The following is a 27,015-nucleotide window of genomic DNA, read 5'->3' as shown; positions in this document are numbered from 1 at the left end:
AAGAACAGAAGTGGTGTTGGTTAATTACTATTCTTATGCAAAACTGATAGAAAATGCCTAGGAACACCTCAACCAATCTTTCATGCTAGCTGCTCTACGGAGAATCAGTATTTGTCCAGGTCTACTTATTAACTCCAAGTCCCCCTTTAGAGCACAGTGTTTACAAAAGATGCTGCTGCTTCATTATGCAAAAATGAAGACAAAAATGAAGACAAAACCAGAAAATGTCACTGGAGAAATAAAGTCAGTCTTAGTAATATCAACTTCAAATGTGAATTCCTGAGACCTGGTTTTATCATAACGTTCTCGAGACTTACGGTATAGATATTGTTCTCTTTGTGTGTGTGTGTGTGTGTGTTGGGTTTTTTCTAAATTAATTATGTTTCTTTTATTCTCTTTTAGCAGTCTCCCACATTAAATTACTACAGCCTTGCATTTTGGACCAAGTACAACAAACTATCCCTATTTGTAGTTTTCAGCGCTCTCTCCAGCTCTTATTTTATAAACATATCAAACATTATATTCAGTTATTACAAATAAACAAACTTAACTGCACAGGGCTGGCAAAACCCACGCAATTGTTGTCTTTGAAACTACTACAAAAAACAAGTAGTGAAAGGTGAACAGCAGTTAAGTCTTCTGTGAAAGGCTAAACAAGCAGGTCTTACCCATACTCTCACAAGGATCTTTTCAGCATTCTTGCCTCTAAAAAAGGTACCAGATTTTTCTTTCCTTCTTCTCCCTTGCTTATTCACACATTGCTATGGGCATCTTTGATCTCCCTGAATACTTTCTGCACAAGCATGACTAACATCACTCCCACCATGGCCCAAACTATGGCAGGCCAAGGACTGTTGGCAACAGTGATACTTCTCAATGCTGTATTTAACCTATAGCTTCCCCTCCCATTTAACATGACATACCTGAGTAGTAATATTTTTGTTACAAGTTGCAGCTTATGAAGACAAAGCAGAGAAACCTTGAGAGGACTGAGGAAAGAAAACAGGATCCTAAGTTTTACCAGCAAGTTATTTCCATCAGAGCATTAGAGGACCTCCATGATGTCCCAGCAGAACCTTCTCTGGAATACTTCATACAAGTCTGGCCAATGCATGCTACAAAGACTACTTCATACATGAAAGAAGGCAATGATGGGACTTTAGGATGATCAGGTGAACAGAAAACATCTCAACAAGAGAAAGTCTAGTTTAGCAAAATTATATTATTAGTCTCTAGAAATACACTGAAGGTAAGTGAAATAAACTTACAAAGGAAGAACTGGTGTTTAAGCTGAAAATAATGTTGGCAACTGCCACTGACATAAACTGCAAGCCAAAAATTACAAATATTCACAGGTACTTTATTCCAAAGCAGTCTTCCAATAGTTAGATGGCAAAACACACAAAACTTGTTATATTATTATCATAATCTCATGCAACTTCATTTAAAAATCAAAGAAGAAAAGAGGAGATAAAAACATCCAAGCAGGAGTCTCCTCCCATTTTCTGGAAAACAGGGAGAAAGAAGAAAATAGGTCACCACACTAACTCCAAAGTAACCAGCAGTACCACTGAAGTGTGCATGTCAATAGTCCCAAGTCTCCTGCTACAGATTCTGCTGAAAAGCCAGCTATTTTAGACTAACCCAGCCCCAGCTCTGAAAAAGCACAGTTCACTTCCACTGCTCCAGCAGCACTGCTTTGGCAGGTGGTCTGTCAAGTGTAAGAAAGGTACTTCTGTGTGGAGATCTGTGCTAGCTCCATGCAGATCATCCCTGCCTATCATCACTAACTGCAAAGAACAATTCACGTTGCTCACATTGACAAGGGCAAGAACACCCCACATAAAGAACAAATCATTAAAATCCCAAAACTTACCGTAACAGCTTCTGGGCACTAGCCCATTGTATCAGAACAAATATTTAGACATTTCAGAGAACCTCAAACTCAATTTTAGAAGCTCATTTTTAAAAAAAATATGTTCTCCTTCCATTTTTGCATGCAAACATAAATCACTAGGAAAAACTGGGGATAAACACAAAAGTTCCTCAAAACTGAAGCCATGTCAAGAACAGACACTGTTGTTCAAGTAGCTTGAGAGAACATATTCCTTTCTGATACCTTCCAATGCCAGTATTGGACACCTGCTATCCAAGAATGTATTCTGTCATTCTTCCTGGGAGGCGCTCATGTCAGAGGGAATTAGGGATTATAAAAGATTTGAGGGAGGGGAGGGAAAAAAGGACAACAAAAGTCTTGGAAGAGGCAAAGCTATATTGCAGTACACAGATACTCAGAGAACTAACTGTCAAACACTGAGGATATGTGAGCTAAATGCTAGAAAGAACAACTGCTGGTTTAATCAATTAAAAAAAGGCAGAAGCAACCCCAGCTGAGTCAGTGTGCCTAACATCTATTACTGGAGTTCACTGGGATTTGGAGCGAGACCGGACAAGAATAATGCTGAATCCTAAAACCTTCTAACACTGCAACACTTCTTCTCCAGTCTATAGTCATTCCTGGGAGGATTATTACAGATGCAAAAGTCATAAAAGTTCAAAGCTGTTCAAGCATGCAGAAGCAGTACAAAGCGGTAAACCACAGCTAGGCTGTGCACTAGGCCAGCCGCCCTCCCGCTGATGTATAAGCTACACTGCATTTCCTACTGGTAAGGTAAGACACACCAGTAACTACAGTTATGGGGTCACAAACCCTGAACTATTATCCTCATTTTTTTTCACAGTAACTCACATAACCCATGCGTGCAAATACCACCTTCCTTTCACATTATTATTTGCATGTGATACCTATGGTTTCTGTTAAGCTAAGGCTTAAAGATACACGAAAATTGCTAAAAGCTCATGGCCCTCTAAGCCAGAAGGAGCATATTATATATCTATGTTCCATATTATGCAAGTCCACTGAAGTGTAAAGTTTGCCTACAAGTCTCTTAAGGAACTCAGGAAAAAAAAAAAAAAAGCCATTTAGTCCTTTGTGCGATAATGAAGTGGGCATCACCAGACCACATAACCACTGGGGGGGTAGGGGGTGTAATTATAATCTTAAATACTGTAAAAAGTAAATACAGACAGCATGTTCCCAATTGTACCAGCAAACGTTTTCAGCATACCAATTAATTTTAGCCTGCAAAATTAAAAGGACACTCACAGTGGGAGTAAAAAAAAGCGAAGACCACTCTTCAGCTGTTGAGGCCTAGCAGGACAACACTGGAGATGGAAAATTGAAAAGTTCTACTTTTTGCCTTACAGCCCTACAAACCTCCAACTTCCCTCCTCAAAGGTACTATGCTCTTACATGAGAGCCAGCTATCACCATGCTTTGGCTCACCTAGGCCAGCCAAACAGAAATAGAATTAGTGGGGTATTTCAACCTTACTTTACCTTAACTAACCCCACAGAAGAATTAAACAACTTTTCTTTTGAAATGAAGTTCAGCAACAGTTTTTTACATCCCAAAGCAACATACCACTGCTCTGCTCCAAGGAAACCACTTCCAAAGAGAAGTCAGCACAGGCTTTAACCAAATCCATTTTGGAATATAAATAAGGAGCCATTCACAGCAGCAATTCGCCCAGGGAAGTCAGTCATCTACTGACAACAACTGCCATCAAGTACCACTATGGTCCTGTACAAACCACAGATAAAGGAAGCTTTTGACAAGAGAGAATGTCGCATCTTTAAATACTTGACTGACTAAACCTGCAACACAATTTTTACCGAGGGGTTTGTTTCCTTCCTGCGATAATGGCACCAGATATAAATCGGTGTGTGGTTTCCCAGTGCTTGCTCAACAATCTTCCACAGATTCTGAAGTATTCGGCAGGCATCCTCAGCATGACAGTAACAACACAGAAGCAGAGCAACTGAAACAGCCTACCGAGGAGGCAAACATTGAGGAAATACTTCTTAAGTAACTACAGTTAATTTCACTCTTTGCTCAACCCACAATAAGCAAATCACCTTCTTTATCACAGTACTCTGCATGCTTCATATTGCTCGTTCCTGCCCACATGAGCGACTCTTCGCCTACTACCTCAGTAACTTACAAATACCATACTCTTTCTAGTCTGCATCTACATGAAGGTGGCTTACCATCTAAGTCGTACCTCATTACATGAAGTCTGAGCTTGGGAAACGTGCAGCGTATGTAAGAGTAAAGAACTGGCTTTCTGCTTTAGTATATCTCTTTCCTAAGGCACATTTCAGATTTGTAATTCTGAGGGAAGTCCACATTACACTCTTGCTACCTCATCTCCAGACTGTCCCACTATTCCTTAAAACTCTAATGGCAAACTGTGTTTGCAACTCATTCCGTATGAGCGACCACCAAAACACTTTGGGTTTGTTTGGTGTTGTTTGATGTTTTCCATCTGATTCCTTAGGACGCTTTACCGGGAGCTATCCTGATTGCCGGACCAATGATTTCTGGTTAAGACAGACCGAGTTGTTCACTAAGCAGCCGAGTGTAGTTACAGTCAAAAATCATCACATAACCAGAATACTGGAAGTGAACATATGTGAAAGAAAGCAGGGGGAAGAAGGGAAGTAATCGAGCCCCTACAATACTTGCAGGCACATCGCTAACGTTTATGTGAGACTACAAAACACAATCTTTAAGGTGCTGTTCGGACCAAGCCTGGTCCCGGCAGCACCTTAAAGCGCCTCCTTCAGCGAGGCGCCACACACGCGGCGCAGGGCGCACACGGCAGCCACGGCTGACGCTCCGCGTTATAAACTAAGTTTCACGCCGGGCGGGCGAGCGCGGGCGGCGGGCGGGGGGCGGGAGGCAACGGCACCGCCGCTGCCCGCCCCTCCCGCCCGCGGCCCGGACGCCCGTTGCTCCGCCGGGGCTCCGCCGCTCCCGCGCAGCCCCCGGGCACCCCCCCCCGGCGGCGGCGGCGGGGCGGGGCCGGGAACAAAGCCCGGCTCCGTGCCACCCTCCCCGCTCCGTCCCGCCATTCCCGGGCGGCCCGGAGCACGCCCAGCCCCGCCATCCCCCGCGGCGGTGGTGGCCGCCGAGCGCCACAGGCCGGCGGCCGCCCGGCCCCAGTCGGACGGGTGCGGGCGTGGGGCGGGAGGAGCCCGGCGGCGGCTGCTTTCCGCTCGGCCCGCGGGGGCCGTGCGAGAGCCGCGCCCACCCCGGGGGCTCCCGGGGCCGCCGGCCGCGCCGGAGGGGAAGGCCGGACACGCGCCGCGCCGCACGGGCGGGGCCGGGCCGGAGTTAGGGGCGGAAGAGGGAGGGCAGGAGGGGACTGGGCGCGGGGCGCGGAGGGGGCCGGGGGAGGTGCCGTCGCCCCGGAGTAGGAGGGCCAGAGCCCCAGCCCGGTGGGGAGGCGGCCGGGAGGCGCCAAGCGCACGCCAGTATTGCCGACCCCGACCTCTCCGCGCCGCCCGGCCCCACGCTGCCCTCGCCTCACCTCCCCGCCGTAAACAAAGCGGCGCGGGCCGGGGACCGGGCCAGCGGCGGGGGCCGCTCGCGACGCAACACCCCACCACCCCCCCCCGCCCGTGAGCCCCGTTTCCGTCGGAGCAGGCGGCCCCCTCCTCCCCCCCCCAGCCACGACCGGGTCCCAGCCCCGCCGCCGCCTCACCTATCCCGCCGGTAGAAGCGCTGCCTCCCACCGCAGCCCGGGGCGCCGCCGCCTCGGCGCGGCTACGGTGGCCTTCAGAGCGACTCTGGTAGCAGCCGGTGACCGACTCGCGCCGCCAGCATCCCCCGCCGGCTTTATCCCGCCGCCGCCGCCTCTCTCCTCCGGTAACTCGACGGTCCGGCTCGTCCCTCCCGCCCCCCCCGCCTGCCCATTGGCACGCGCCGCTCCACCAGGAACCGACGCTCACTGGGACGGGCGCGCAGCACTCACGCGGGACCACCCCCCCAGCCCTTCCCCGTTGGCTCCCGGGCATCTAGCCCGCCCTCCCGGACACGCCCCCGCTTGGCGCTTCGGCCAATCGCAAGGCAGAGAGGGGGAAGCTGAGCCGCCCATTGGCGGCGCCCGTCAGCTTCCTGCGGCTGCGATAGGCCAAGGCGGCAGCCAGTTCCGCGTCCCGGCCAGCCCGTCCACGGGAGAGCCTCGGGGCGCCGTCTGTCCCCCTCCCCGCTCCCGAGCCTCCCCGCCGGGCGAGGGACCGCGGACGACTCCCGCCTAGGCAGCCTGTCCGCGGCGGGGAAGCGCCCCGGCCCCAGCGGCTCCCCTGGCGGGAGGGCGGCCTGAGGCGCCTGCGGTGCAGGTACAGCCTTCCGCCGCCCAAGGAAGCCCCCGCGCCACCGGTGAGAGCAGGACCGATCACCGTCGCTAAGAACAGTTAAGACGGCCGGTATCGCCAGGCAGCCGGGATCAAACGGCCTCCGGGCCACGCAGCTGCGCGGCTGGGGAACGCCAAGGCAGTCTCCTCGCCAAGGAAGCGGCGGGGCCCTATCGGGGACGCTGCGCCGTGCCCCCACTTGTGCGGGCACTCCGCACCGCCTCCGCCTCCCGGCCGCCCGTCGGGAACGGGCGGAAAACCCGCCCTTCCCCCCAGTGAATAAGGGCAAATAGTTGTGTCTCGGCCAGCTGCGCGAGTGCGCGGGTACCGCCTGTTGGCCAGAAACTACCCGCCTTGTTCTACCAACGCGAACCGCTGGGCTCCCCCCGCAGGAGCGGCCCGGCTCTGAGGACTGCGGGGTAGGGCGGGGGCCGCGGGGCAGCCCCCCCGCAGCACAGAGAACACCGGCCGCCTTCGCTGCGGAGACCTAGCTGTGATTTCACGTCCTGCCCACAGGCACCGATCGGCACGGCCTAGCGCAATGCCAGTGACACAGGCGGTAAGGCACGGCCGTGAGGTGATGCACGACACCCTCGGCCATCTCACCTGGCCCGGGAGCGGCAGGGTTTCACCGCCGCAGCAGGGCTGGTGGCCGGACGTAACAATGTATCTCTAAGCAATACAAGGATTGGGGCGCCGGTGGTAATAAAAACAGAAACAGTGCCAACAATAACATTTTAAGTGGTTAAAAAGTAACTGTTTTGTCTGTTGAAGGACCTCAAAACTTCCAGGCTTGAAAAGGAGAGAAAAAAAAAAGGGGGGGGGGGTAAGGGGGGCAGAAGAGAGAATACATGTCAAGCATGATAAAGTAACACCAGATCCGCAAAAGGGTATTAGAAAGAATCTTGAAGTCACCATTTTTCCACTGTCAAATACAAACCTATCTTGCAAGTACTGTACTATAATCAGCACATCCAACAAAAACAGAACTGCATAAAAAGTATGCTTTTTACAAACAACAAATGTGCCAGCACAACAGTTGCCAATCCGTGTTATGAGACGCTCCAAGTTCTATTACGTGCTTTGTATGATTCCGGTTCATTTGGAGTAAAAGGTCTCTTCGTGCTCAACTACTCACGTCCACACGCAGCACACCCTTAAGACAGATTATATACATCAGCTTGCAGAAATCAGTAGGAATAAACAGGCCGGACAGGAAAAAATAATGATACACTGGTAGCTGAGAATAATCTTCTGGGTTAACTCCTTGCTGTAGATTTAAGAATTTACTGAATAAAGTATTTTTTACTCTATTTTAACAACTGCACCAGCCTAAACATTGAGTAACAGAACATCTAACAAGAAAAACAGGATTTATTGCTACTGGTGGTGTGCATAATTTCTGACAACTGGTTGAAGCAAAGTATGTCACAAGTTGCTTCTGATTTTGAAGTTATCCCAAGGTAGGAGCTCAGCCTGATCTTCCCAATAAATGCATATACCATCCATGTAACTGAAACAAGAGCAGCTGAACCTCACTACTGATGAAAATCAGACCACTGGTATTTAACTCTGAGCACCTGAGCTTCACAGGATGCATAATCACACCACTTTCAGAATCCAAATTCTCCTGACTGTTACCTGCCTGCTTTACAAAATAGCCCTAAGGATTAGTTAATATGTAAAGTACTTTTCCAAGTTCATTACAGTACCAGTTATTAATAGCAATTATTATCAATGTGGGTAAAGTCCTTACTAATTGAGGCTTTGAGTATCAGCTCCACAGACACCCACTCTTGGTTCTTGCTGATGTGCCATAATGCTTCAGGCAAATAACTGATTCTTTGTTCGCCACCAGTTGTAGTAGTTACAACAATGCTCTTTTTTTGGTATGAGGCACTGTTATTTCCTCATTAGGGAGAGAGTGATTTTTCCAAATACAGTCCTGTTAACTCTTGGCAGCCACTGAAGAATCAGCAGCTTTCAGCTGTTGTGTTTTACTCGATTGTCCAGAGCACCATGCAAAAACCAGCAACAACAAGAAAAAAATATCACCATTCCAGCTATGTACTTGAGCACATAAACTTCCAGTACTTGTTTTTGCAACTTTCCTTACCAGATCAGCATATACTCCCAACTCTTTCACATGTCTACTTATTTCAGTTACGTCTTATACAATATTGTAAAACTAAACTTGTTAAACCACCTCTTTGTTCTGCAGTGAATCTGTATAAAGCCTGCCACTAACTGTTGAACAAGGAGATGGAAAAGAATTTACCACAAAAGATAAGATAAGCTTTACAGTCTACACATAACTCACCCTATTAATTCTTCAGCTCCAACTTCAAGAGTTCTCAATATTAACCACTGACTTTGTTTTGCGAAGTACTGCAATGACAAACCATCCTTCACATCGTCCAACTTCTTGTTACGTAAGTAATCAGATCACTTGAAGAGAATCTTATTGTTCTAAAGTTTTTCTTTCTTTGAGGCATCTTCAAAATAAATCACTTCAAATTTCTAAAGGTTAACTATCAAGTTGCAGTATTACAGTACTTTGAATTTCAAATATGTTCATCACTCTTGGATGATACTAAGTCATAAAAGAGAAAAAGTTTAGATCTAGCTGTAATACATCTAAAATTTTTTACTCCTGAAGCAGTGCAAGAATACCTAACTTCATGCCATTCCTCTTTACAAATAATCTATGAGTTTTGTAGACTGTGCATGTTTAAAACCACACACAAAACAGCAATTAGAAAACAGGTGCTGGAACATCACACCATCATCGTGCATGTCACTAAAACAAACAGCTCAAAACTCCCTGAGAAATGTTACCTTGTTATCTCCAAAGGACTATTTTCTGCATAGTTTTTTAAAACAAAAATACCATATTGGATAACAGCACCTGTCAAAGGTAGGAAAAATAGTACTCGTGAGATTATAGAAAGGGATTAAAAAGCTAGCCTTGCCCAAGGACAAGATTTTATGCAATGCATCAGAAGGACTCGGTAATATCATCACAGATTTTAAACTGAAGCTCTCAGTAGTTGCATCAAAGATGGCATGAGTATAAAGGAAGTGAGAGAGCAGTGTCCTTGTTAAGATTTCTATGGATGAAATTCAAAAAAAAAGACTTAAGGACAGGGAATGAAGTGCCAAAGCTGTGGATATGCTCTATGGCCTATGCTGAATATGGCCGTACAACTGCAGTTCTAAGCCAACAAATGGATGTATTTATAAAGGTGAAACTTTTAAGAATCACAAGCAGACTGTAGTAGGTAAGATTTTTGAAAGGATGATAAACTCACTGGTTTGCCACATTATTTTTTTTTTTCCATTGGAAGTCTAAGGGACATGGGGATAGTGAAGTGAGAAAAATGACTTCATTTTACAATGGAGAGGCAACACAGAGGCTCAGTCATTTTCTTTCGTGAAGGAGACAGCCATTTCTTCCCCATTGAAGCTCTACGTTTAGAGAAAGTGCAGTTCATAAACATATCCCAACCCTACAAAAATGTAACCTTAAAAACCCATTGTACTCTTTGCCCAGAATGTACTGAAAGCTAAGCGGGAAGAAGCATGAAATAAATTGCCTTAGCAAGTGTGCCATAGTCCCATATATAAAACTGTTGCAGCTGATGAGGCCAAAATCTTTTGTCTTCCAATTAATAATGTGCATAACTGACGTTCATGTGTTGGAGTGTGGTTTGTTAGGGTGGGCCCAGGTGATAGGCAGAGATTAAGGTTCCCTGATAACACAAATTACTTACAATCTCTTGGAAATTAGGTATGTATTTATTATATGATGAGAACTACAAATTAAGAATCCCACAATACAGTTTCTGTTTCTACCCTCCCAGCTTATTTCAAGAATCCAATATTCAGAAACCCATCTCCTCTACAGCCTTCTTGGTACAGGCAGCCAAACCTATTACTTCACACAGACTTCTTAGCCCATTTGTCCTAGATCCTCCATATGCTCACAGTGTTCATTCTACAGCTGCATTCCCTACTAATTTCAGACATTTCACATCCACATTCCCTACTAATTTCAGACATCTTCAATCTCTAAAACCTTCCCTCTTCTATCTTCAGGCATGGGCTTTTTTTGTACAGCCAGTAGCAATTTAAGCCTCTTCACTTGAATTCCAGGGTGAAGAGACAATGGCTTACTCCAGGAAAGGTTTAAAGGGAGTGGTGCATTCCAGGCAAGTAGAAGCAGATCAGGATATGGTGAATGCAAGCCACAGTACTGAATGTTTACAGAAAAATACCTCAGCATACATCACACTATCAGAAACATCTTTTTATTTTTTCCTCAGCTTTTCCTGATTTCTGATGAACTGCAAGCATTCACTTATGCTGCCGTTTCAGGCGCATTACCTAGAGGCAAGCACAAAGACTCCTACTAGTCTCCCACTTCAATACAGTTCTAACCACCAAACCTTTACCACTTTCAAAGTTCAGACAGTTGCCCACCAGGTCTTGCTTGGTCCCAATTCAAATAAACTCTTTTTCAGCTAGCAGGCACCCTTTCTCTTTAGTCAGTTCTGGCCATACATCATGACCAGCAACCAGGTCACATACCCATTGGTAACATACCTATTTTTCAAACTAGATATGGACAAATAAAAGCTTTCTGCAACTTTCTCAAAACCAGCAAGTCAGTTACAAAGCCAAGAAGCACCAATGCACATATTAACACTGCAAAATAAAACCAACCACGTAAGGATTACCTTTAGAGGGATTCACCACTTCTGAAGCAGTGCCCGCTCTCAAATGTATTAGAAGGTGACATTGTTTAAGCAGGCAGGAAATAAGATAAAATACAGGAAGGAAACATTCTCGATTGAAATGAATGCTCTGAGCCTCAGCTGCTACCTCTAGGTCCTTCCACCGCCCTCACTCGGCTTTCCCAGCGAGGAACCAGCGCTGCTGAACGCAAATAAACACAGAGCCCTCGACCAGACCACCGAGTGCACCAGCAGCGGCGTTCTGCCCGCACCGCGACCCTCACGGCCTACTCTGGGGACCGCCCGCAGGACCTCCCCGCAGGGGAAGGCAGCGGAGAGCGACTGTGGCCCGAGCCCGGCCCAGCCCGAGCAGGGCACCCAGGCGGCCCGACGGCGCTTCACGGGGGCCGCCCCGCCCCGCCCCCACGCATGCGCACGGAGGCCGCGCGGCCAGCAGCACCGCGTCGACTTCCGGGTCAGCGGTCGTTCGCGCTGCCCTCCCCGCCCCGCCATGGAGGCCAGGCAAGGGCCCGGCGGCGGGGAGGTCGGTGAGCCGGCCGAGGTACTGTCGTTCGTTTGGCGGCGTCTGCCTGTGGGAAAGCGCGAGAGCCGTGTGGGAGCCCGGTGGGGCCAGGGGTTGCGCCAGCCGAGGGCGAGGTGGCAGGCGTGGGCCTGCGCGCACGCCCCGCTGGCCGAGGAGCGGGCGGTTTCTTTCGGTGCCTCGCCCGCTCCCGCCGTGAGTGGCCAGTGGGTCGGGGGGACGGTGCCCTTCCGGCCGTGCCAGCGGCCTTGCGTGGGGCCGTTCCGGCAGGACGTGTCCTCCCCGCCGGCGGCGGCCTCCTGGTCTCTGCCCTTCTCCCGGCCGGTCAGCTGGCAGCGTGCCTGTCGCGACAGGAGAGGGTCACGCAACTCTAGTAGAAACTTCTCACGCGGTGGCAAAACAGCTGGCCAGCTTCCACTAAATATATGCATGTAAATGGACAACATGCGTTGTGTATTTAAACCCCTGACAAATATTTTAGAAAGGGATTTCTTGACATAACGAGCTGTTGGATTTCACCAATTTGGAAGGCTGGCTGCAAGGATCAAAGTAGGCTTTTCTGAAGAAAAAGGAATAGATTGAGTTGGAAATTGATTGTGCACAAGATATTTTATGTTCTTTCACATCATTTGTAAAAGCATTGGGTTTTCTTAATGATACTTATTCGTGTGACGTTTATAGACAGAAGGCATCAGTTCCTCAAATAAGCTGTGTGGAGGTACAGATGCTACAAGGCGTGAAACCTAGACAAAGTTTTTAATTGAAAAAATCCCCCCAAAACTTTCTTTTGCTTATTCTTTTCTACTTTATTTCCCTAATGAAAGAGGGAAGTACCTAAGCCTTACGTGCCGACAGAGGAGGAAAGAAGACTCCTCAAGGAATGTGCTGAAGAGAGTGCCCGGTATAGAGGTAAGTTCAGTTTGCTGGTAAATTTGATTTGCTTTTCTTCCACCTGTTGTTTTTGTTGTTATCTGAGGCATTAAGGAAGGAAGGCCCATGGCAGTATGCCACAACGGTTCATTAACAAGCTGTATGTCGTCTAAAATTGCATCCCAGTAAACATTGTTCCAGGTAGGTTTTACATTTATTACGAGTTTGCAGGACAGGAATTTGGAAAAGATGCAACATAATTTGTAAGGTGTATGCTTTATAACAAGATCCCTTCATATTTTAAATCAATATGTTTATCAGTAGTCTGAAAATAGGTATAATTAATGGAGTCTCTCATTTATTTATGTTTCTGAATACGTTTTGTTACTTCTGCATTTATTTTGTTGTTGTTATCTTTAGAATGCAAGAATAAAATAGTTTAACTTGGAAACACTGCTTTCCATTTTTGTGGAGACCTGTGAAGAGAACAATGTATTAAGTAGTCACTCAGCTCAATTTTTGCAGAAAATTTCTGTCTGTGCATGGCCAGACATTTGGGTGGTTTTCCCCTTTCAATAAAAGCCAAGATTCCCAAGCATGATTCTGCAGTTGGTAATGATTTCTGTAATACAGCTAGTATACAGGAATAATAAACTTGCACTGTTTTCACAGAATACTTTGTGTCTCATCTTAATTTATTTGAAATATCGATGTTATGTCAGGCTGGGTTGGTTTGGGGTTTTTTTCCACAGAACACTGAGAATGGATTGCATTACTTCTTAGTGTTGTTTCTGTAATCCAAAGGTTCAAGACATACCTGTTTTTTATGTGTCTGGTCAAGAGGCTCGAACAAGCCTTCTGATACGATTGTTACCCACTATTTTATCACACGCTGGTAGATTACTCCTGATGCTGATAGGTGGCTTAGCAGAAACCAGGACAGAAGAAGAATTTAGCAGCAGATTTGCTAAATTTAGGACACTGGGGCTCTGATTTCTCCTGGAAGTCAGTAGTTTCAGGGGCAACTTCTAAGGCATTGTGATTTTGAATTAACAACTCAAAGTTCTGCTTTATCTTTCCCCATTGCTTTGGCATTCTCCCACTTCTAAATACCTGGAAGCCTTCAGCTTGTTTGGTAAAATCTAGACATTTTCCTTATATTTTTAAAAGTGAAAAGAGTCACATTCATTAGTAGTAAGATGGCGATTGGTTATGATTTGTTGATAATCTCTCTCCTGGAAGACAAGAGAGGAGGGAGTTGGTTTTTGTTCTTGGGGTGTTCTGCTGTGGGTTAGTTGTTTGAAATAAGCATTCCTTTTGTTTATTGCCATCTTAAAATGTTTTTTGCCACCTAAAGTCTTTCAATACAGTAAAAATGGATGCAAATTGTTAAACTGATTGTGATAGGAGGTAATGCTCTTTCATGTTTATTGTCTTCTCTGCATTCCTGACCCTACCCCTGAGTTGTATAGTATGATTCATAAGCTACAGAAAAAGCTGCCCTGTTCTTTAATTTGCTGGTGAATAAAATGTTACCTGATTTTAATCAATTTGATTTATATCTCTGTAACAGTGAGACTTTTTCCAAAGATCTATGTTAAAACAAAATCAAGACTTCGGTTACACAAAAGTTTTGGAGGCACTGGCCTTTATGTAACTGCCTTCTGTCCTGAAGAACTGTGTTTCTGTGGTTTGAGGTTCTGCATCTTGGTGCTCTAGCAGTTGTAGCTAGGCCTGGAGTCTTGTCCTTAGAGCTTTATCCCATCCAGCATTGGCTCTTGTGTTTTAGGAAGCATGAGGTCTAATTAAGACAGGATGACTCATAAACCACTACCACATAATTTGTAATAGGTCTTAAAAACTGAAATTGAGAATGTTTCCTAATTTATTTATAGTTTTTTAATTATATATATGCCTATGGGTTTATGCAAATGAGCTTGGTAAGGCCTAGCAACTCTTACTTTACTGCGTATTTTGATAAATGTGGTTGAAAATATTGAGAATTGTATTTTAAGCAACTTTTCTTCTTCTTTACAGCTTTTCCTTTGGCTGCAGTGAGCATGCTTGCTACTAGTTTCTTAATTAGGAAAGGTAAAGTGTAAACATACTTTGGGTTAATTTGGATTTGCTCAGATGAAATATATTTCTGCTGTGAGTAAAGTTACTTTAATAATATAATGCCTAATCTACTTGTAATTCAAACTTGAAGTTCAAACTCTTCAGCTATATGACTTGCAGTTCCTAAAACTGAAGGAGCAAAACTTTAAATTAAAATCAAATTCATGTTTGTTTTATGTTATTTGACAAATGCAGTATCTTGGTGATTATGAAACAGTGTATTCCTTAGTGTGTAGTAATAGTGTGAGTATTATGATTAAAGAGGTAATTCTTAGGTGTTTATAATTTAGGGGAATTAAGATGGTAGGTTTTCTTGAATTTTCTTCAATATTAATTGTAAAAGAGTAACCTGCTACCTACAAATGTAACTGCAAACTAACCTACAAACATAACTACATTTGATGGTTTTCAGCTTAATTCTTAATAACTTATTACTTTGATCCTCATTTTCAGGTGTTCTGAAAGATAGCTCAAGATTTGGCTCTTTTGTGAAAGTTGCATGTAAGTAAAAGCTACGTATAAATTCAGCCTGTATTGATGCTTTAGGTTCAGGCCTGTGTTACACAGGTGTAATTCCTCTGAAACTAGCTGGCTGGTTCACTGTGACTCCATTCTGTAGGTTCATAGAATATCTCAAGGTGGAAGGGGACCCATAAAGATTGTTGAGTCTAACTCCCTGCTCCTTGTAGGAATAACTAAAACTAAACCATGTGACTGAAAGTGTTGTCCAGATGCTCCTTTAACTCTTGACAGGCTTGGTGCCATGACTGCTTCCCTGGGGGGGCCTGTTCCAGTAACCAGCCACCCTCTCAGCGAAGACACTTTTCCTCACATCCAACCTGAACTTCCCTTGATGCAGCTTCATTCTGTTTCCTTGCATCCTATCACTGGTCCCCAGCGAGAGATCAGGACCTCCCCCTCCACTGCCCGCCTTGAGGAAGTTGTAGACTGCGATGAGGTCACCCCTCATCCTTGTATTCTCCAAGCCGAACAAACCAAGTGACTTCAGCTGCTCCTCCTAAGTCTCACCATCTTGGTCACCTTCCCTTGGACACACTTTAATAGTTTGATGTCCTTCCTACATTAGGGTGCCCAAAACTGCACACGTTACTCGAGGTGGGGCTGCACCAGTGCGGTGTCGAGTGGGACAGTCGCCTCTCTTGACCAGCTGGCTATGCTGTGCTTGATGCACCCCAGGACACAGCTGGTCCTTTGGGCTGCCAGGGCACGTTGCTGACTCATATTCAACTTGCCATCAACCCAAACCCGCAGTTCTCTTCCCATGGGGCTGCTCTCCAGCCTCTTGTCTCCTGGTTTGTATGTCTACCCAGGATTGCCTTGTCCCGGATGGAGAGTCTGGCCGTCACAGAAGGAATGCTTACATCTGTACAACTGTGCCTGAAGATAGGAATGAATGATCTGATATATCCAATGAATGTTTCACCTTCCTGCAGTTCATCCTATCAGCCAGCAACTTTTTAGCTATGTTTCTTAACTACAGCATCTCATACTGCAAGAGCTTGTTCAATGTCAAGAGGCAGAGCACTTCACTTATTCACCACCTTTGAATTTGTGCAGCATATTTTGGATAAGTTTTGTTTATAGGCTTTCCACAAAATTGTTTGACAAGTGTAATGTAAAAATTTAAGATAAAATAATTTTAAATAGATGCTGTACAAGCTTACTTTAAATTACTTTGCCAGAGTACACCCACCCCTCCCTTCCTAACTTGAAAGTCTTTATTCATGCATCTCGCTTGTCCCATTCAGGCTATTTTAGTGCCTTTTTTTCCTGGACGTTATGACCGTACAATTGTAGGAAAACAGCAATTTCATGTGAATTATTTTGGATTAAGTCTAATAATAAATAAATTAATAAATTAACCTTTTCAATGTATACATGACAGTAAAACAGGAAGTTGCCATCTTGCCAATCTGCCCAGATAGACCCAGTTACTCTTCCAGTTTACTTCATTGGGAAGAGAGTAAAACCCATTATTTGTGGTGAAGGAAGTGTTGTTTAAGCAGATAAATGAATGTGAGAGACTAGGGCTGCCATTTGTTTATGTTAAATTCTGCTTGCTTTCTTTGAATGCCAAACAATGGTATAACACAAATATTTCTAATAAATAATAGAATTACTGTTTCCCTGATAGCGCCTACACATTCCTAGTTAAGGGCCATGTTCCTCCTATTTAATAGGACTAAGTTTTGAAATCAAGGGAAAAAATTAGGAGCAGCTGGACTGGACCAGCTATTCTTGATGTTAAAGTTATAAGTCAAAATACTTCTGGTTTTTGATGTATACTGGAGGCATATGGACTTTCATTTTCTACTAGAAGAATTTTCCATAAAGTATGTGCTTTGATTGTTTTTCAGTAGATAATATGATTTATGTGCATTTTAAATATGGGGATTTTTCTGGGACATAGTGTATAAGTGTATAAGGCCTGAGTTAAGCAGTTTTCATTTCATCCTCATATTGCTTAGGTCAGATGCACCTACTTTCTACAGAATCTTCTTGAAAACTATTGCCAGGGACAGAGTTTACAGGTCCAAATTATATCTCATAATTGAACTGCACATTCTGCCTGCAGTGAAATCTCATTAAAGGAAGAAGTGCAGTTGTGTTTTGGTTTGGGTTTTTTTCCTCCATGAGTTCTGAAAGAGCATATGCAATTCTAGGCACTGCTGCTAGCTCATAGCTAAACAACAGTAAGACGGTTCTTGCTTTTCTGGTGTCACTGATCTGAGCATATTGCTTCTGCATTTGTTGATTACAGTAGTCTGTCTTTGATAATGGTGTATGACATTTGTGGTTGTTAGATTCTTATTCTGAACAGTATCTGTACCTGAGTACAGTAATAGGTCTTTTATATCTAACATAGTAAAGTCAGGTTTTCTTTAGTCTCTATCTTGCATCTTTCCATGCTTTGCCCCTCTTGCGTTTGTCTGCAAGTTGAGAGGTGTTCCATTTGTTAGATAGGAGTTTTCAGATTCCAGGATGTTCTCCTGCCTACAGGAATTTACTCATAACTTTTCTCGGTAGTCTTCTAGGCACTCTGACAATTTAATGGAACTTCTAGTTCTTACTGATACACCATATTGACAGCATCCCCTTCAATGTGGATGGAGGACCAATAGCTCGTGGCTCTCTTTGGCAAAGAAGAGTAAGATCTATATGTCCTACTTCGTGACAGCTTGCAGTGCGACCTGGCCTCTTTTATTGATCTCTGGTCAACTTCTCTAAGGTCTTGTCACAGCGAATACAGAAGCAGCAGAGAACAACAATATCTAATTTAGTGTGCTAACTCAAAAAATGTGGATCATCTGGCTGTTGGTTCTGTAATACAAGAAACCAGATACTTTAGCCAGTAATTACTTGGGGTGCAACATCTTTCAGAGAAATGCTTCCACTGTGCTTGACTGGAAGGCCTCAAGAAAAGGAGACATTCTCGTTGTCGTTCATCCTAAAGATTAATCACATTTGTTCCTTAGCTTTATTTTTGAATTCTTCTTGTGCTGTTTTTTCTTTTAGGAGCTTGTCATTTTTCCCTTTGAGCATATTTATAGTATTTGAGAGGTCTTCCAAATTTTTGACCTGCTAAACAGCTAAACCCTTACACTTCTCATTTTTAAACTTCACTCGTAGTTGTGGCTGTTCTTTTTTCCCTTGGAAGAGGATTTTTAACCTCTTTTTGAAAATACAAACATTAGGAATCACAAATTCAGTACCAGTACAGCAGAGTAGGGGGAAAATCCCCTTTTATAGGTTCCCAGGTGATGTAATCCATAGGGTGAGGACCTCGGGGGATTAATTTTACTGGTAATTAACTCTTTGGGGGATAAATGTTGCTGGTAATTAACTCTTTCTTGACTTAAAGATGATTGAGTCTTTAGTCTTTCTATTTAGAAAATACTCGTTGCATATGAAAGAATGGTCTAGTCCTCCTACGAAGTCAACAACAAAACTTCTATTAATTGCCGTTGAATCCTTTATGCTGCTTCATACTCCGTTTGACCCACTTTATAACACTTGAAGGAGCCAGTTGGTGGAAATCATCTAAGCCCAGAAAGAACTGTCATGATCGTTTATTCTTATGTCCTGTCCAGCCGATGAAAACAGCTCATGCACTAAATTGAAAGCATTTGTCTAGTGATTGTGAGGGTTCGGGTAATTCAGTTGTTTGCCCTCCAGCAACCATGTCATAGAATCCTTTTCAGAAGATGCTGAGCCTAATGCTAAGTTTTAGACTTCTCTTCGTCCTAGTGAAAGCCTTTTCAAGGTCTGACTCTTCTGATGGATTAAATTAGCAGAAGTTACTACCTTCGTTTGCTCCTGACTATCATCTTTGATAGTTAATTGTTATTTTTGGATTTTGGGCAAAAACTGATTGCAATTATTTTCCTTTTTTTGTCACCGTGGATTCATCTACTACTAGCTGAAATCATCTGATGCTCATGCCATGTCTAAATCATTGCTCTGTATCTTCATTCAGCTGTTGCATTTGTTTTTGGTACCCTTTGTCTGCAGAAGCAGCAGGGACGATTAGTGTGTGGTTTTGGTTTAGATATAAACTGTTGGTTTTTTTTTCAAGATACTGTATAATTTATTTGAAATTATTATTTTAAAACTATGTTGAACATTGTGATACAACTTATAAACCCATCTTTTTTTCTTTTAAAAAGTTGCTGGAATGTGTGGATACATGGGTGGAAAGATATCCTACTTGCCAATATGTAGCGAGAAATTTAAGAACCTGAAGGATTCCCCAATAGGAGATGTTCTACGACAAGCTCAGAGACATAGTTCACATAAGTAAGAATTTAATTCTCTTTTAAATTTAAAACTTCCTCTCGAAGAGGACATTTTATGCACTAACAGATCAAAGCTATGTTTGCAGCTTTCAATGACCTTCAGAACTGCACTTTCTCTCTTTCCCGTGTTACCTCAAATCTCCCATTTTCAGGAAGCTGTATCTGTATCAGTTGGTCAACTATGAAGCATGCATTTTGAGCTCTTTACATACAACCAACCACTTCAAGGAGTAGCAAAAGAAACATTTTACTTAGCAAAAGCTATTCCTTGTAAATGAAGATGATGTTTTCCTGTGGAATTTACTTACAGTGTGACAGCAGAAGCTGCCTCTTTAGAAGTAAACTAAGTTAACTAAAATAAAATAGTGTAACATTCTGGAAGTTTTTCCCATAGTTTAGATTGATTGAAGTAGGAACAGGGTGGAAATGATTTCAGTGTTTATTGAAGGAAAAAGCTCAGTAAACAATATCAGTGCAGGAAGAAGCATGGTGGTCAAATTTACTTCTGTTTGCAGATGTAAAGGATTTAAACAACAGCATTATGCTGTACATATGAGAAACTCATCAGGTTCCTAAAACTATTTCCTGTTTTTTCCAGAATGTTTTCTACTTCAAGTGGTTTTTAATTGCAAACTACTTTTGGAATATCTCACTTAAACCCTTGATTCAAAACTGAGAGAATAGTATTTGGATAGTGATTAGCAGGCCTGCTGTGTTTGTGCTAAGAATTGTAAAATGTTTATAAAGGATTTGATTAAATTCTTAATTATTTTATAAATTCATGACAGTTTTATCTGCAAGATTTACCTTTATTCTGAAATGTTTACATTTTTATGGCATCAAATAAAATTTCAGGAATTACCACTTTATGCGTTTACTGTATAAGCTCAGCTGAATGGGAGCAGGGCTTGTCCCTTCATCCCCCTCCAGTTTCTAATAAGAAATTGTCATGATCATTAACTGTATTGACTCTAGGTGAGACCTTGTTTAAATGCCATCTTCTGCTGCACCAGTAAGTCCCTTCAACCTTCAATGGCCCATTCTATTAAATGGCCCATTTTATTTCCTAAGTGATAAATTTTGGGTTTTTTTTCCTTGATTGAATGATTAATTTAAATTCATTCAAATTGCATTATTGTCCATACATGCTACCCTTTTAAGCCAGCAACATAAATCATTACATTTTCAGAGTAATTTACACCTACCAATTAATGTACGTTGGTAATTCTGATTTGCAGTTAAAAAATAGGTAGGGAGCTAAAAGATCAAATAATTCTTTAAAGCTGTGTTTGCATATACTTTAAAAATATAATTAAGGCAATAAAATGGATTAGCTGTGTATGTTTAGTGTGAGAATAAAACACTAATTGCAAGTGGTTTTGATATGAAACTAGAAGTACAGCTAAGCAGAAATTTAAAGTAAAAAATGAATAAATACCCTGGAGACATTCTAGTGGCACTAAGTGGTGGCATTCTTTGGTAGAGGCATGTTGTGTAGTGGTTTGCAGGGCCATTTTGAGTATGTAGCAAATGCTTTAGAATATCAGGCATCATTTTACAGAATATTCTTCATATGATCTTACATTTCTGTCTTAAGAGAAAATTCATTAATGCTTCTGCTGAATTCAGCGACTCAATAAACCTTTGTATTTTAATTTCCCCAAGATGGCTCTTCATTCTCCTGCTGTTTGGTACTGATCAATTACAGCAGCTTCTAGTGATGAAGAGTTTTGAATTGCAATTTTTTCCTAAAAGGCCTATAAAAATAACTATAGTTGATGCTACCACTGGTGACATGACACACCCTGTACTATTTGTGTCTGATGCATTTTTTCTGTCTGAAGATTCCCTGGGGGAAGGGATTGTTATTTTTGTCTTGCAAAGTGCAAAATACTTTGTCTCTTTTGTCTTTTCTGGAGATTGTCAGGAATGAGTTAAGTTTCTGGGAGGAAGGGAAGGGTACTGGTGAAGGGACTATTTAGATCTTTGCAATATAAAGGAAAAAAAATAAACCCAAACTTTTTTTTAAGATGATAATTCATTTTGGAAGCTAAACCATCCAAAATACAAGAGTACTTTCTTGAACTGCACATATTGTTACTCTTACAGTTCCATTTTTAACTGTAATATTTATGTATTTAATATTTAATTATATTATTTTCCAGCCGTTCCAGTCGGAAATCTGAATTTTCAGATATGCCTTCTCAGTCATTTACTGAACCTTCTTCTCCAAGAGCTGGATTCCCACTTTCTTCTAGCTATTCAGATGATTATAGTTCAACAGATAGAGCCCTATCAAGCTATGAACCCATTCCATTCAGTGCTTCTCTGAATGAATCTTCACCCACAGGAATTACCGATTACACTGTTCAAGGTGTGTTCTGTCTTGATATTTAGCAGTTTGTAGTACAATGACTCTTGCTTTTCTCTTAGATACTTCTCTTACTAAACTGTGTATTTTCATCCCATGCAAGAATACATGGTACAATATAGTGGTTTTGAATGAAGCACCTTGAAGTTCCCAGAATTGTTACATGGAAGATAAATATCTAAAATACATTATTTTGTGTTCTAACTGTAAACTAAATTCAGGGGGGGGTCCTGGTTTGTAGCTCTAATTGCAAGTAGAGATTGTAAATTAACTTAGGAGGTTTAATCTGTTGTGAAGCTAAACCTGCAAAAAGTTCAGCCTGACTTGAAGTTCTTTTTGATTGAAAATAAGGTGAATTAGTCTCTGCTGTTTGTGTTCTAGCCTTTCTGAGGTTATTTCATTTTCACTAGTGCTGGTGCTGTAACTGTATACCTCTGTAATTCAGTGACATTGGACTGGTTTTTATAATGTGACAAACGTTCAGATCTTCTGAGAACTGAATGCATATTGTGTTCTGTCTGGCAACAGCTGATTTTCTCACAGAGAACTAAAGTGGTTTTCAAGTACTGTTCTGTGCAGCTGCTCTTCTCCCAGTATGAATTCTGTCCTCAGCTATTGCAGGGGAAACACACGACTCTGAGTTCAGGTGTCTCTGGTAGACAAAGAAGGAAGTTACTGTTAAAAATGCAGAGTTTCATACCTTGAATTAGTTTGGATTTTTTAACTCCTTGATGGAAAAGGTTTTATTTCACAAAAAAGCCCTTTCATGCAACTCAGTAAAGTGTCAGATGTAAATATGTCAAGAAAACTGTAATTACACCTCATCGCAAATATCAAGAGTTCGTAGAACCTTAATTACAGAACCAAGAATCTGCATTACTAATGTAGATAAAAGGATAAAATGTTTGTCAGGTAACACGTGATGGATGTAGTCCTAACTCTTTGAAAGCAGAATTTAAAGCCTGAATGTAAACCCTTGAGCTTCACCTAGATTTCTCTTCAGAAATCATAAATATATCAAACGTATGATTATCATAAATTTTACATAAAGTGACCAGAACTATTTTATCCGCCAACTTTTTTAGGATTTCCATTGGGTAGAATGAAGAAAAGGAGTTAACTGCCAGTCTTCCAAAGCAGTTTGGCAAAATGGAAAGGATAAAAGGAACGGATTAATCAAAGACCACATGCATTCTCAGTTGCATTTAGAATTGCAGCTGTCATGCTCCTTTTCATTTAGGATTGAGCTGTAATTAACTGGCATACGAGAACAGGTTGTAGCTAAGTCTTGGTGTGTGATGCCATTTCCAGTATTTTGATGTTTGTTTTGTTTTCAGATCCTGATCCAATTCCAGAAGAAAGTCGTAAAAAAAAAGGCATCACGTATGAGGAATTAAGGAATAAGCACAGAGAGACATATGAGGTAATGCTACCACCAAAGGCAGAAACTCCAAGCAAATTTTCACAGGAAAAAGCAGCTAAGGAAGGTAATATACTGATATACAGAAATAGGTAGTAAATTCAGATTATTGGCAATAATGTTAAAAATGGTTACAAACCCAAGGCTTAATTCTGCTTAACCTTTAAGCAACTTATTTTTACAGTATCTGCAGGTATGTTACATGTGATATGTGGTCTGTAGTTTCAGATTTCCTATTAAGTCTTTTTTAAAACTAATGATCTTACAGTACCAAATTATAATTCCTCTTCTGTAGCCATGTTGCGTGGTGCCAGACTGAAGAAATCTCAGAACTTTTGGTTTGTTGGCTACAGGGAGCAACCTCTTTCAACAAAGAATTCTCTGACCTCAGAGCTATACCAAAGAGTTTTAGCTGTGGGAGGGGATGTATGTTTTAGATAGCATTGTTCTCTCAAAATAGAGCACATGGCTGATGGTTTTGAAGGGGAGGGTATTTATTTTTATGAATTGTTTCATGTGGAATTAGTGGATTTCTATAGAGGCATTGTTTGTAGAGGTTCATTTTCTACATTAAAACTCAAAGGAAGGAAACGGTGTTTGGCAGCAATATTGACATTTGTTTTCACAGTGAAAAACAAAACTTTACATAGCAAAATAGGAATGTAATGTCCTGAAGAATAAGATGTCATTTAGTCAACTTTTTGACTCAGTCAGTTTTTTTGGAAAGGAGACACAGAAACAAATCTTACATTCTTGCTCTAGAACTGCTTAAATTTATTGTGCCATCTCTGAAAATGATGTTACCAAGAGGAATGTTTTACCATTTAACATGCTGCTGGACTAGTCAGCTGGAACTGTTTAGGTCTGTACGCAGTGTCCAGTCTTGTTTATTATGTTGCAACACGATTTGTAAGAATAGCTAAAGGTCTGCTATTAGGCATAAGAGGTGTAATAAGTATAGAAAAGTGTATTAAAGCAAAAAGTTCTGAAGCAGTAGTAGTAAGCTTTGGAACAGTGTTGCTGAAGAGTGTCAGTTTCATGTTGTGAACTACTTTCTCCACATCATGTCTTTGGACAGATCTGCGTGATCTTGAAATAAAATCTGTAACAATTATTGGGTAATGATTTAAATCTGTTATTTCAAGGATGAAAGCCTTTTCATCTTACCACATGACCATGTGAAATGAGACATCAAAAATTATTGAAGATACAGTTTCATATTGCTTCTAAATTCTATCAGCTGACACTTGATTTTACACAATGTTTCTTTTTCAAGATATTTCTCCACAAATAGAAAACCCAGAAGTGTCAGTTGAAAATCATACAGAGAAATCTTAAAACAGCATTCTGCAAACCTTGCTATATTCCACAGCAAATCTTGTGGCTGTGAAATGAGAATATGCATTCATTATTTTAGCTTTAGTTATTTGAAGTCTATAAAAGATCTCTATGAAATGTTGTTCAAATGCTGCATTCTGTCTGTTATGTTTCTGTGTTCCGTTTGATGGTTACGCTTGGGCTTTGAGAATAGAACTACACTGAGCAGCGCAGGAGATCTGTAAATAAACTTTAAAGAGTATATTTTTAGGGAAAAAAAGAGTAAGGAGGGAATAAAAAAATTCAGAAATGTTTTACAAGTGGAAGTACATTTAAATCTACAGTTCAGGGATTCTAACTGATGATGTGGGCTACGATGTGATTTAGCTTTTTGTGTCACTTTGGACATGTTACTTGTATGCCTGTTTGTACATCCCGAGTCATTACCCCTTTGTTCATCCTCTTATCTCTGTATCATAGGAACCAGACTAGTAAATAGGAGACTGGTTTCTGCCCTCTGTTGCAAGGACGTAAGGCAAAACAAACCATGTTTAAACCAGTTTTAAGCGTCTTCTATCTGCTGGTGCCTTCTCCGTTCATTGTAGCCATACAAATATGTCCATCTGCATAGTGATCTGGACTGGACCATTTTCCAGGGAATAAGCACAGCCTGCTCAGCTACCATGGTTAATAGAAATGGAGATCAAACTGTATTTTGAGAGAGCTTCTCATTGTGTTACTACAGTATCAATCAGCTTAAAAGAGATTTGTCAGTGCGTTATGCCAAGTTTGCTGACATCTCACTGAAACAAGGACTACACGTTCTGCTGCACATAGGTATTAATAAACAGTGGGCTTAGTAATTGATTTACAAGTAGATTTAGGAAGGGGTGTCTGACTAGTGTCAGCATTGCTACTGGATCATGTAGATCCATCCTTTACCCTGTCAGTGGTGGCATCACTTACAGGCTACTTTTCAGCTCACTTTCAACAGAGCATCTTTTCACTTTCTGGTCATTGTTCAGTTACGCATGACGTACTTCTGATTAAATCTGTTATGATCAGTACCCTGGTTTTTTTACTCTCTGAGTCAGTCCTGTACTAAAGGAAGTTGCCAAATAATAAAGGCCGAGTAGTTTCCTAGCAGGGATTACTGATTTCTGTTTGTTTGTCTTTGAACGTGTTTTTAACTATCCTGAATCCATCCAATTGTGCACGTAACCAGATTATGTAGCCACATTATTTATCATAACATTCCTTGCCTGTTTCCTCCAATTGTCTGTTTCATCCACAAGTAATTACAAATTCTGTAGAGCAGGAATTAGCACAGTAGGCCTCTTGACTGAATATTAGTTCATTAAAGAATAATGATTAACAAACTCTTCTCCCCATTTATTTAAAAGTAGCTTTAATTAGATTGTCTGTTGTGCTGTGACTGACGCTCCCTCCACTCCACAAATGCAATGATAGTACATTTCATCATACTTTCTGGCACTGTATAAGATAAACTTTTGCAGTTAAGTGAAGTCGTATGTGACTACTTTTTCTTCTTTTCTTTAGTTAAAGTAAATAAATATGGAGATACCTGGGATGAATAAGAGCTGAATGAAGAACCGAAGACAATTATCTCCTGTCAGCTAACTTGAACTTCATCTAGATTAGTCACAAGTATTGGCACCTTCGGTGTGTTCTGCCAGGCACAGCTATTAATGAATGAGGAGAGAATCCTGAGTTGCCAGAAGATTAAAAAAAAACAAACCCAAAACCATTTAGGCTTAATTTTTCTTGATTTTTGCATAAATAGCAGGCAAGGCTATTGTGAGGTGTCATGACTGTAAACCATTTGTGCTATTGTTTAAGAATGAAAAGGGTAACAGACAATAACTAATATAAATGTATAGCAAAAGGTAAAAGTGTATGTAAGTAAATGCAATCACATGTACTGGGAAGGAAAAAACATCGGAATCTTCTCAAATATTCAAGACTTGCATTAAAAGTTACCTGTAGAACTCACCTCTCACTTGGTTTTGTCTGAAAGTGATATGCTGGAAAACTCATATTTTTGTCATGCTTCATTAGTAGTGTCTGGAATAATACTGAACTATTCAGGGGAAAAGAACTGAAGAACCTAGCCAGACACGTAAGTAAGCATATGTAACTGTTTTTCAAAACTGTTTCATGGTACCAGTTTAGACCAATATTCTGACTTGCCCACGCTGGGTCTCTTCAGTCATTTTGGAAGAAAATGATTCAGTGAAACTGCAGATATTTAAAATAGCTACATTTAAGTGCAGAAGGTTAAAGCTGACAAACTTGGGTAAAAGCTTGAATGATGCCTTGACTGTTAATAATAGGTTTTGTGTATTTTGCCTTAGTTCTCAGGTTGTGCATGTCATGACAAAAGCCTCCTGTTTATGAAGAAAAGATCCAGATAAGTGAAATGTTGCATTATTATTAGCTGTAAGAAAAGACCTACACTGGCAAAACTGCTGAAGAGTATTTCCTACTGTTTGCATCGCCTTCTCTGTCTCGTTCAAAATGTTGCCTTCCATTAGGGATTCTCA

At 42.0% G+C, this 27,015-nt stretch overlaps 2 protein-coding genes across 2 annotated transcripts in view; one reads left to right on the top strand and one right to left on the bottom strand.

Annotated features, from left to right (window-relative positions):
* Window positions 1-5,783, bottom strand: part of FRYL (FRY like transcription coactivator) — a 180,279-nt gene extending 174,496 nt beyond the window's left edge. Inside the window, exon 1 of the mRNA XM_037383559.1 lies at window positions 5,610-5,783. The gene's annotated coding sequence lies outside the window, so the exon portion shown is untranslated. The remainder of the gene's footprint in view (window positions 1-5,609) is intronic.
* Window positions 5,784-11,438: 5,655 nt separating this feature from the next.
* Window positions 11,439-26,464, top strand: LOC119146174 (OCIA domain-containing protein 1-like). Its single transcript, XM_037383451.1, has 8 exons — window positions 11,439-11,559; window positions 12,363-12,447; window positions 14,446-14,499; window positions 14,980-15,027; window positions 19,215-19,344; window positions 21,509-21,717; window positions 23,052-23,201; window positions 26,012-26,464. Exons 1-8 carry the CDS (start codon window positions 11,509-11,511, stop codon window positions 26,047-26,049), a joined length of 765 nt encoding a protein of 254 aa, XP_037239348.1. The 5' UTR covers window positions 11,439-11,508; the 3' UTR covers window positions 26,050-26,464.
* The last annotated feature ends 551 nt before the right edge of the window (window positions 26,465-27,015 follow it).

Source organism: Falco rusticolus, chromosome 1, assembly GCF_015220075.1.
Source record: "Falco rusticolus isolate bFalRus1 chromosome 1, bFalRus1.pri, whole genome shotgun sequence".
NCBI lineage: Eukaryota > Metazoa > Chordata > Aves > Falconiformes > Falconidae > Falco > Falco rusticolus.
Note: the sequence above shows the minus strand (reverse complement) of the source record. Positions and strands in the feature narration are given on the sequence as shown.

Excerpts from the sequence above, each read along its gene's own strand:
- LOC119146174 (XM_037383451.1), top strand. The coding sequence starts at position 11,509 with ATGGAGGCCAGGCAAGGGCCCGGCGGCGGGGAGGTCGGTGAGCCGGCC. Across the intron at positions 12,448-14,445 it reads AGAGAGTGCCCGGTATAGAG|CTTTTCCTTTGGCTGCAGTG; the intron begins GTAAGTTCAGTT and ends TCTTCTTTACAG. Across the intron at positions 23,202-26,011 it reads GGAAAAAGCAGCTAAGGAAG|TTAAAGTAAATAAATATGGA; the intron begins GTAATATACTGA and ends TCTTTTCTTTAG.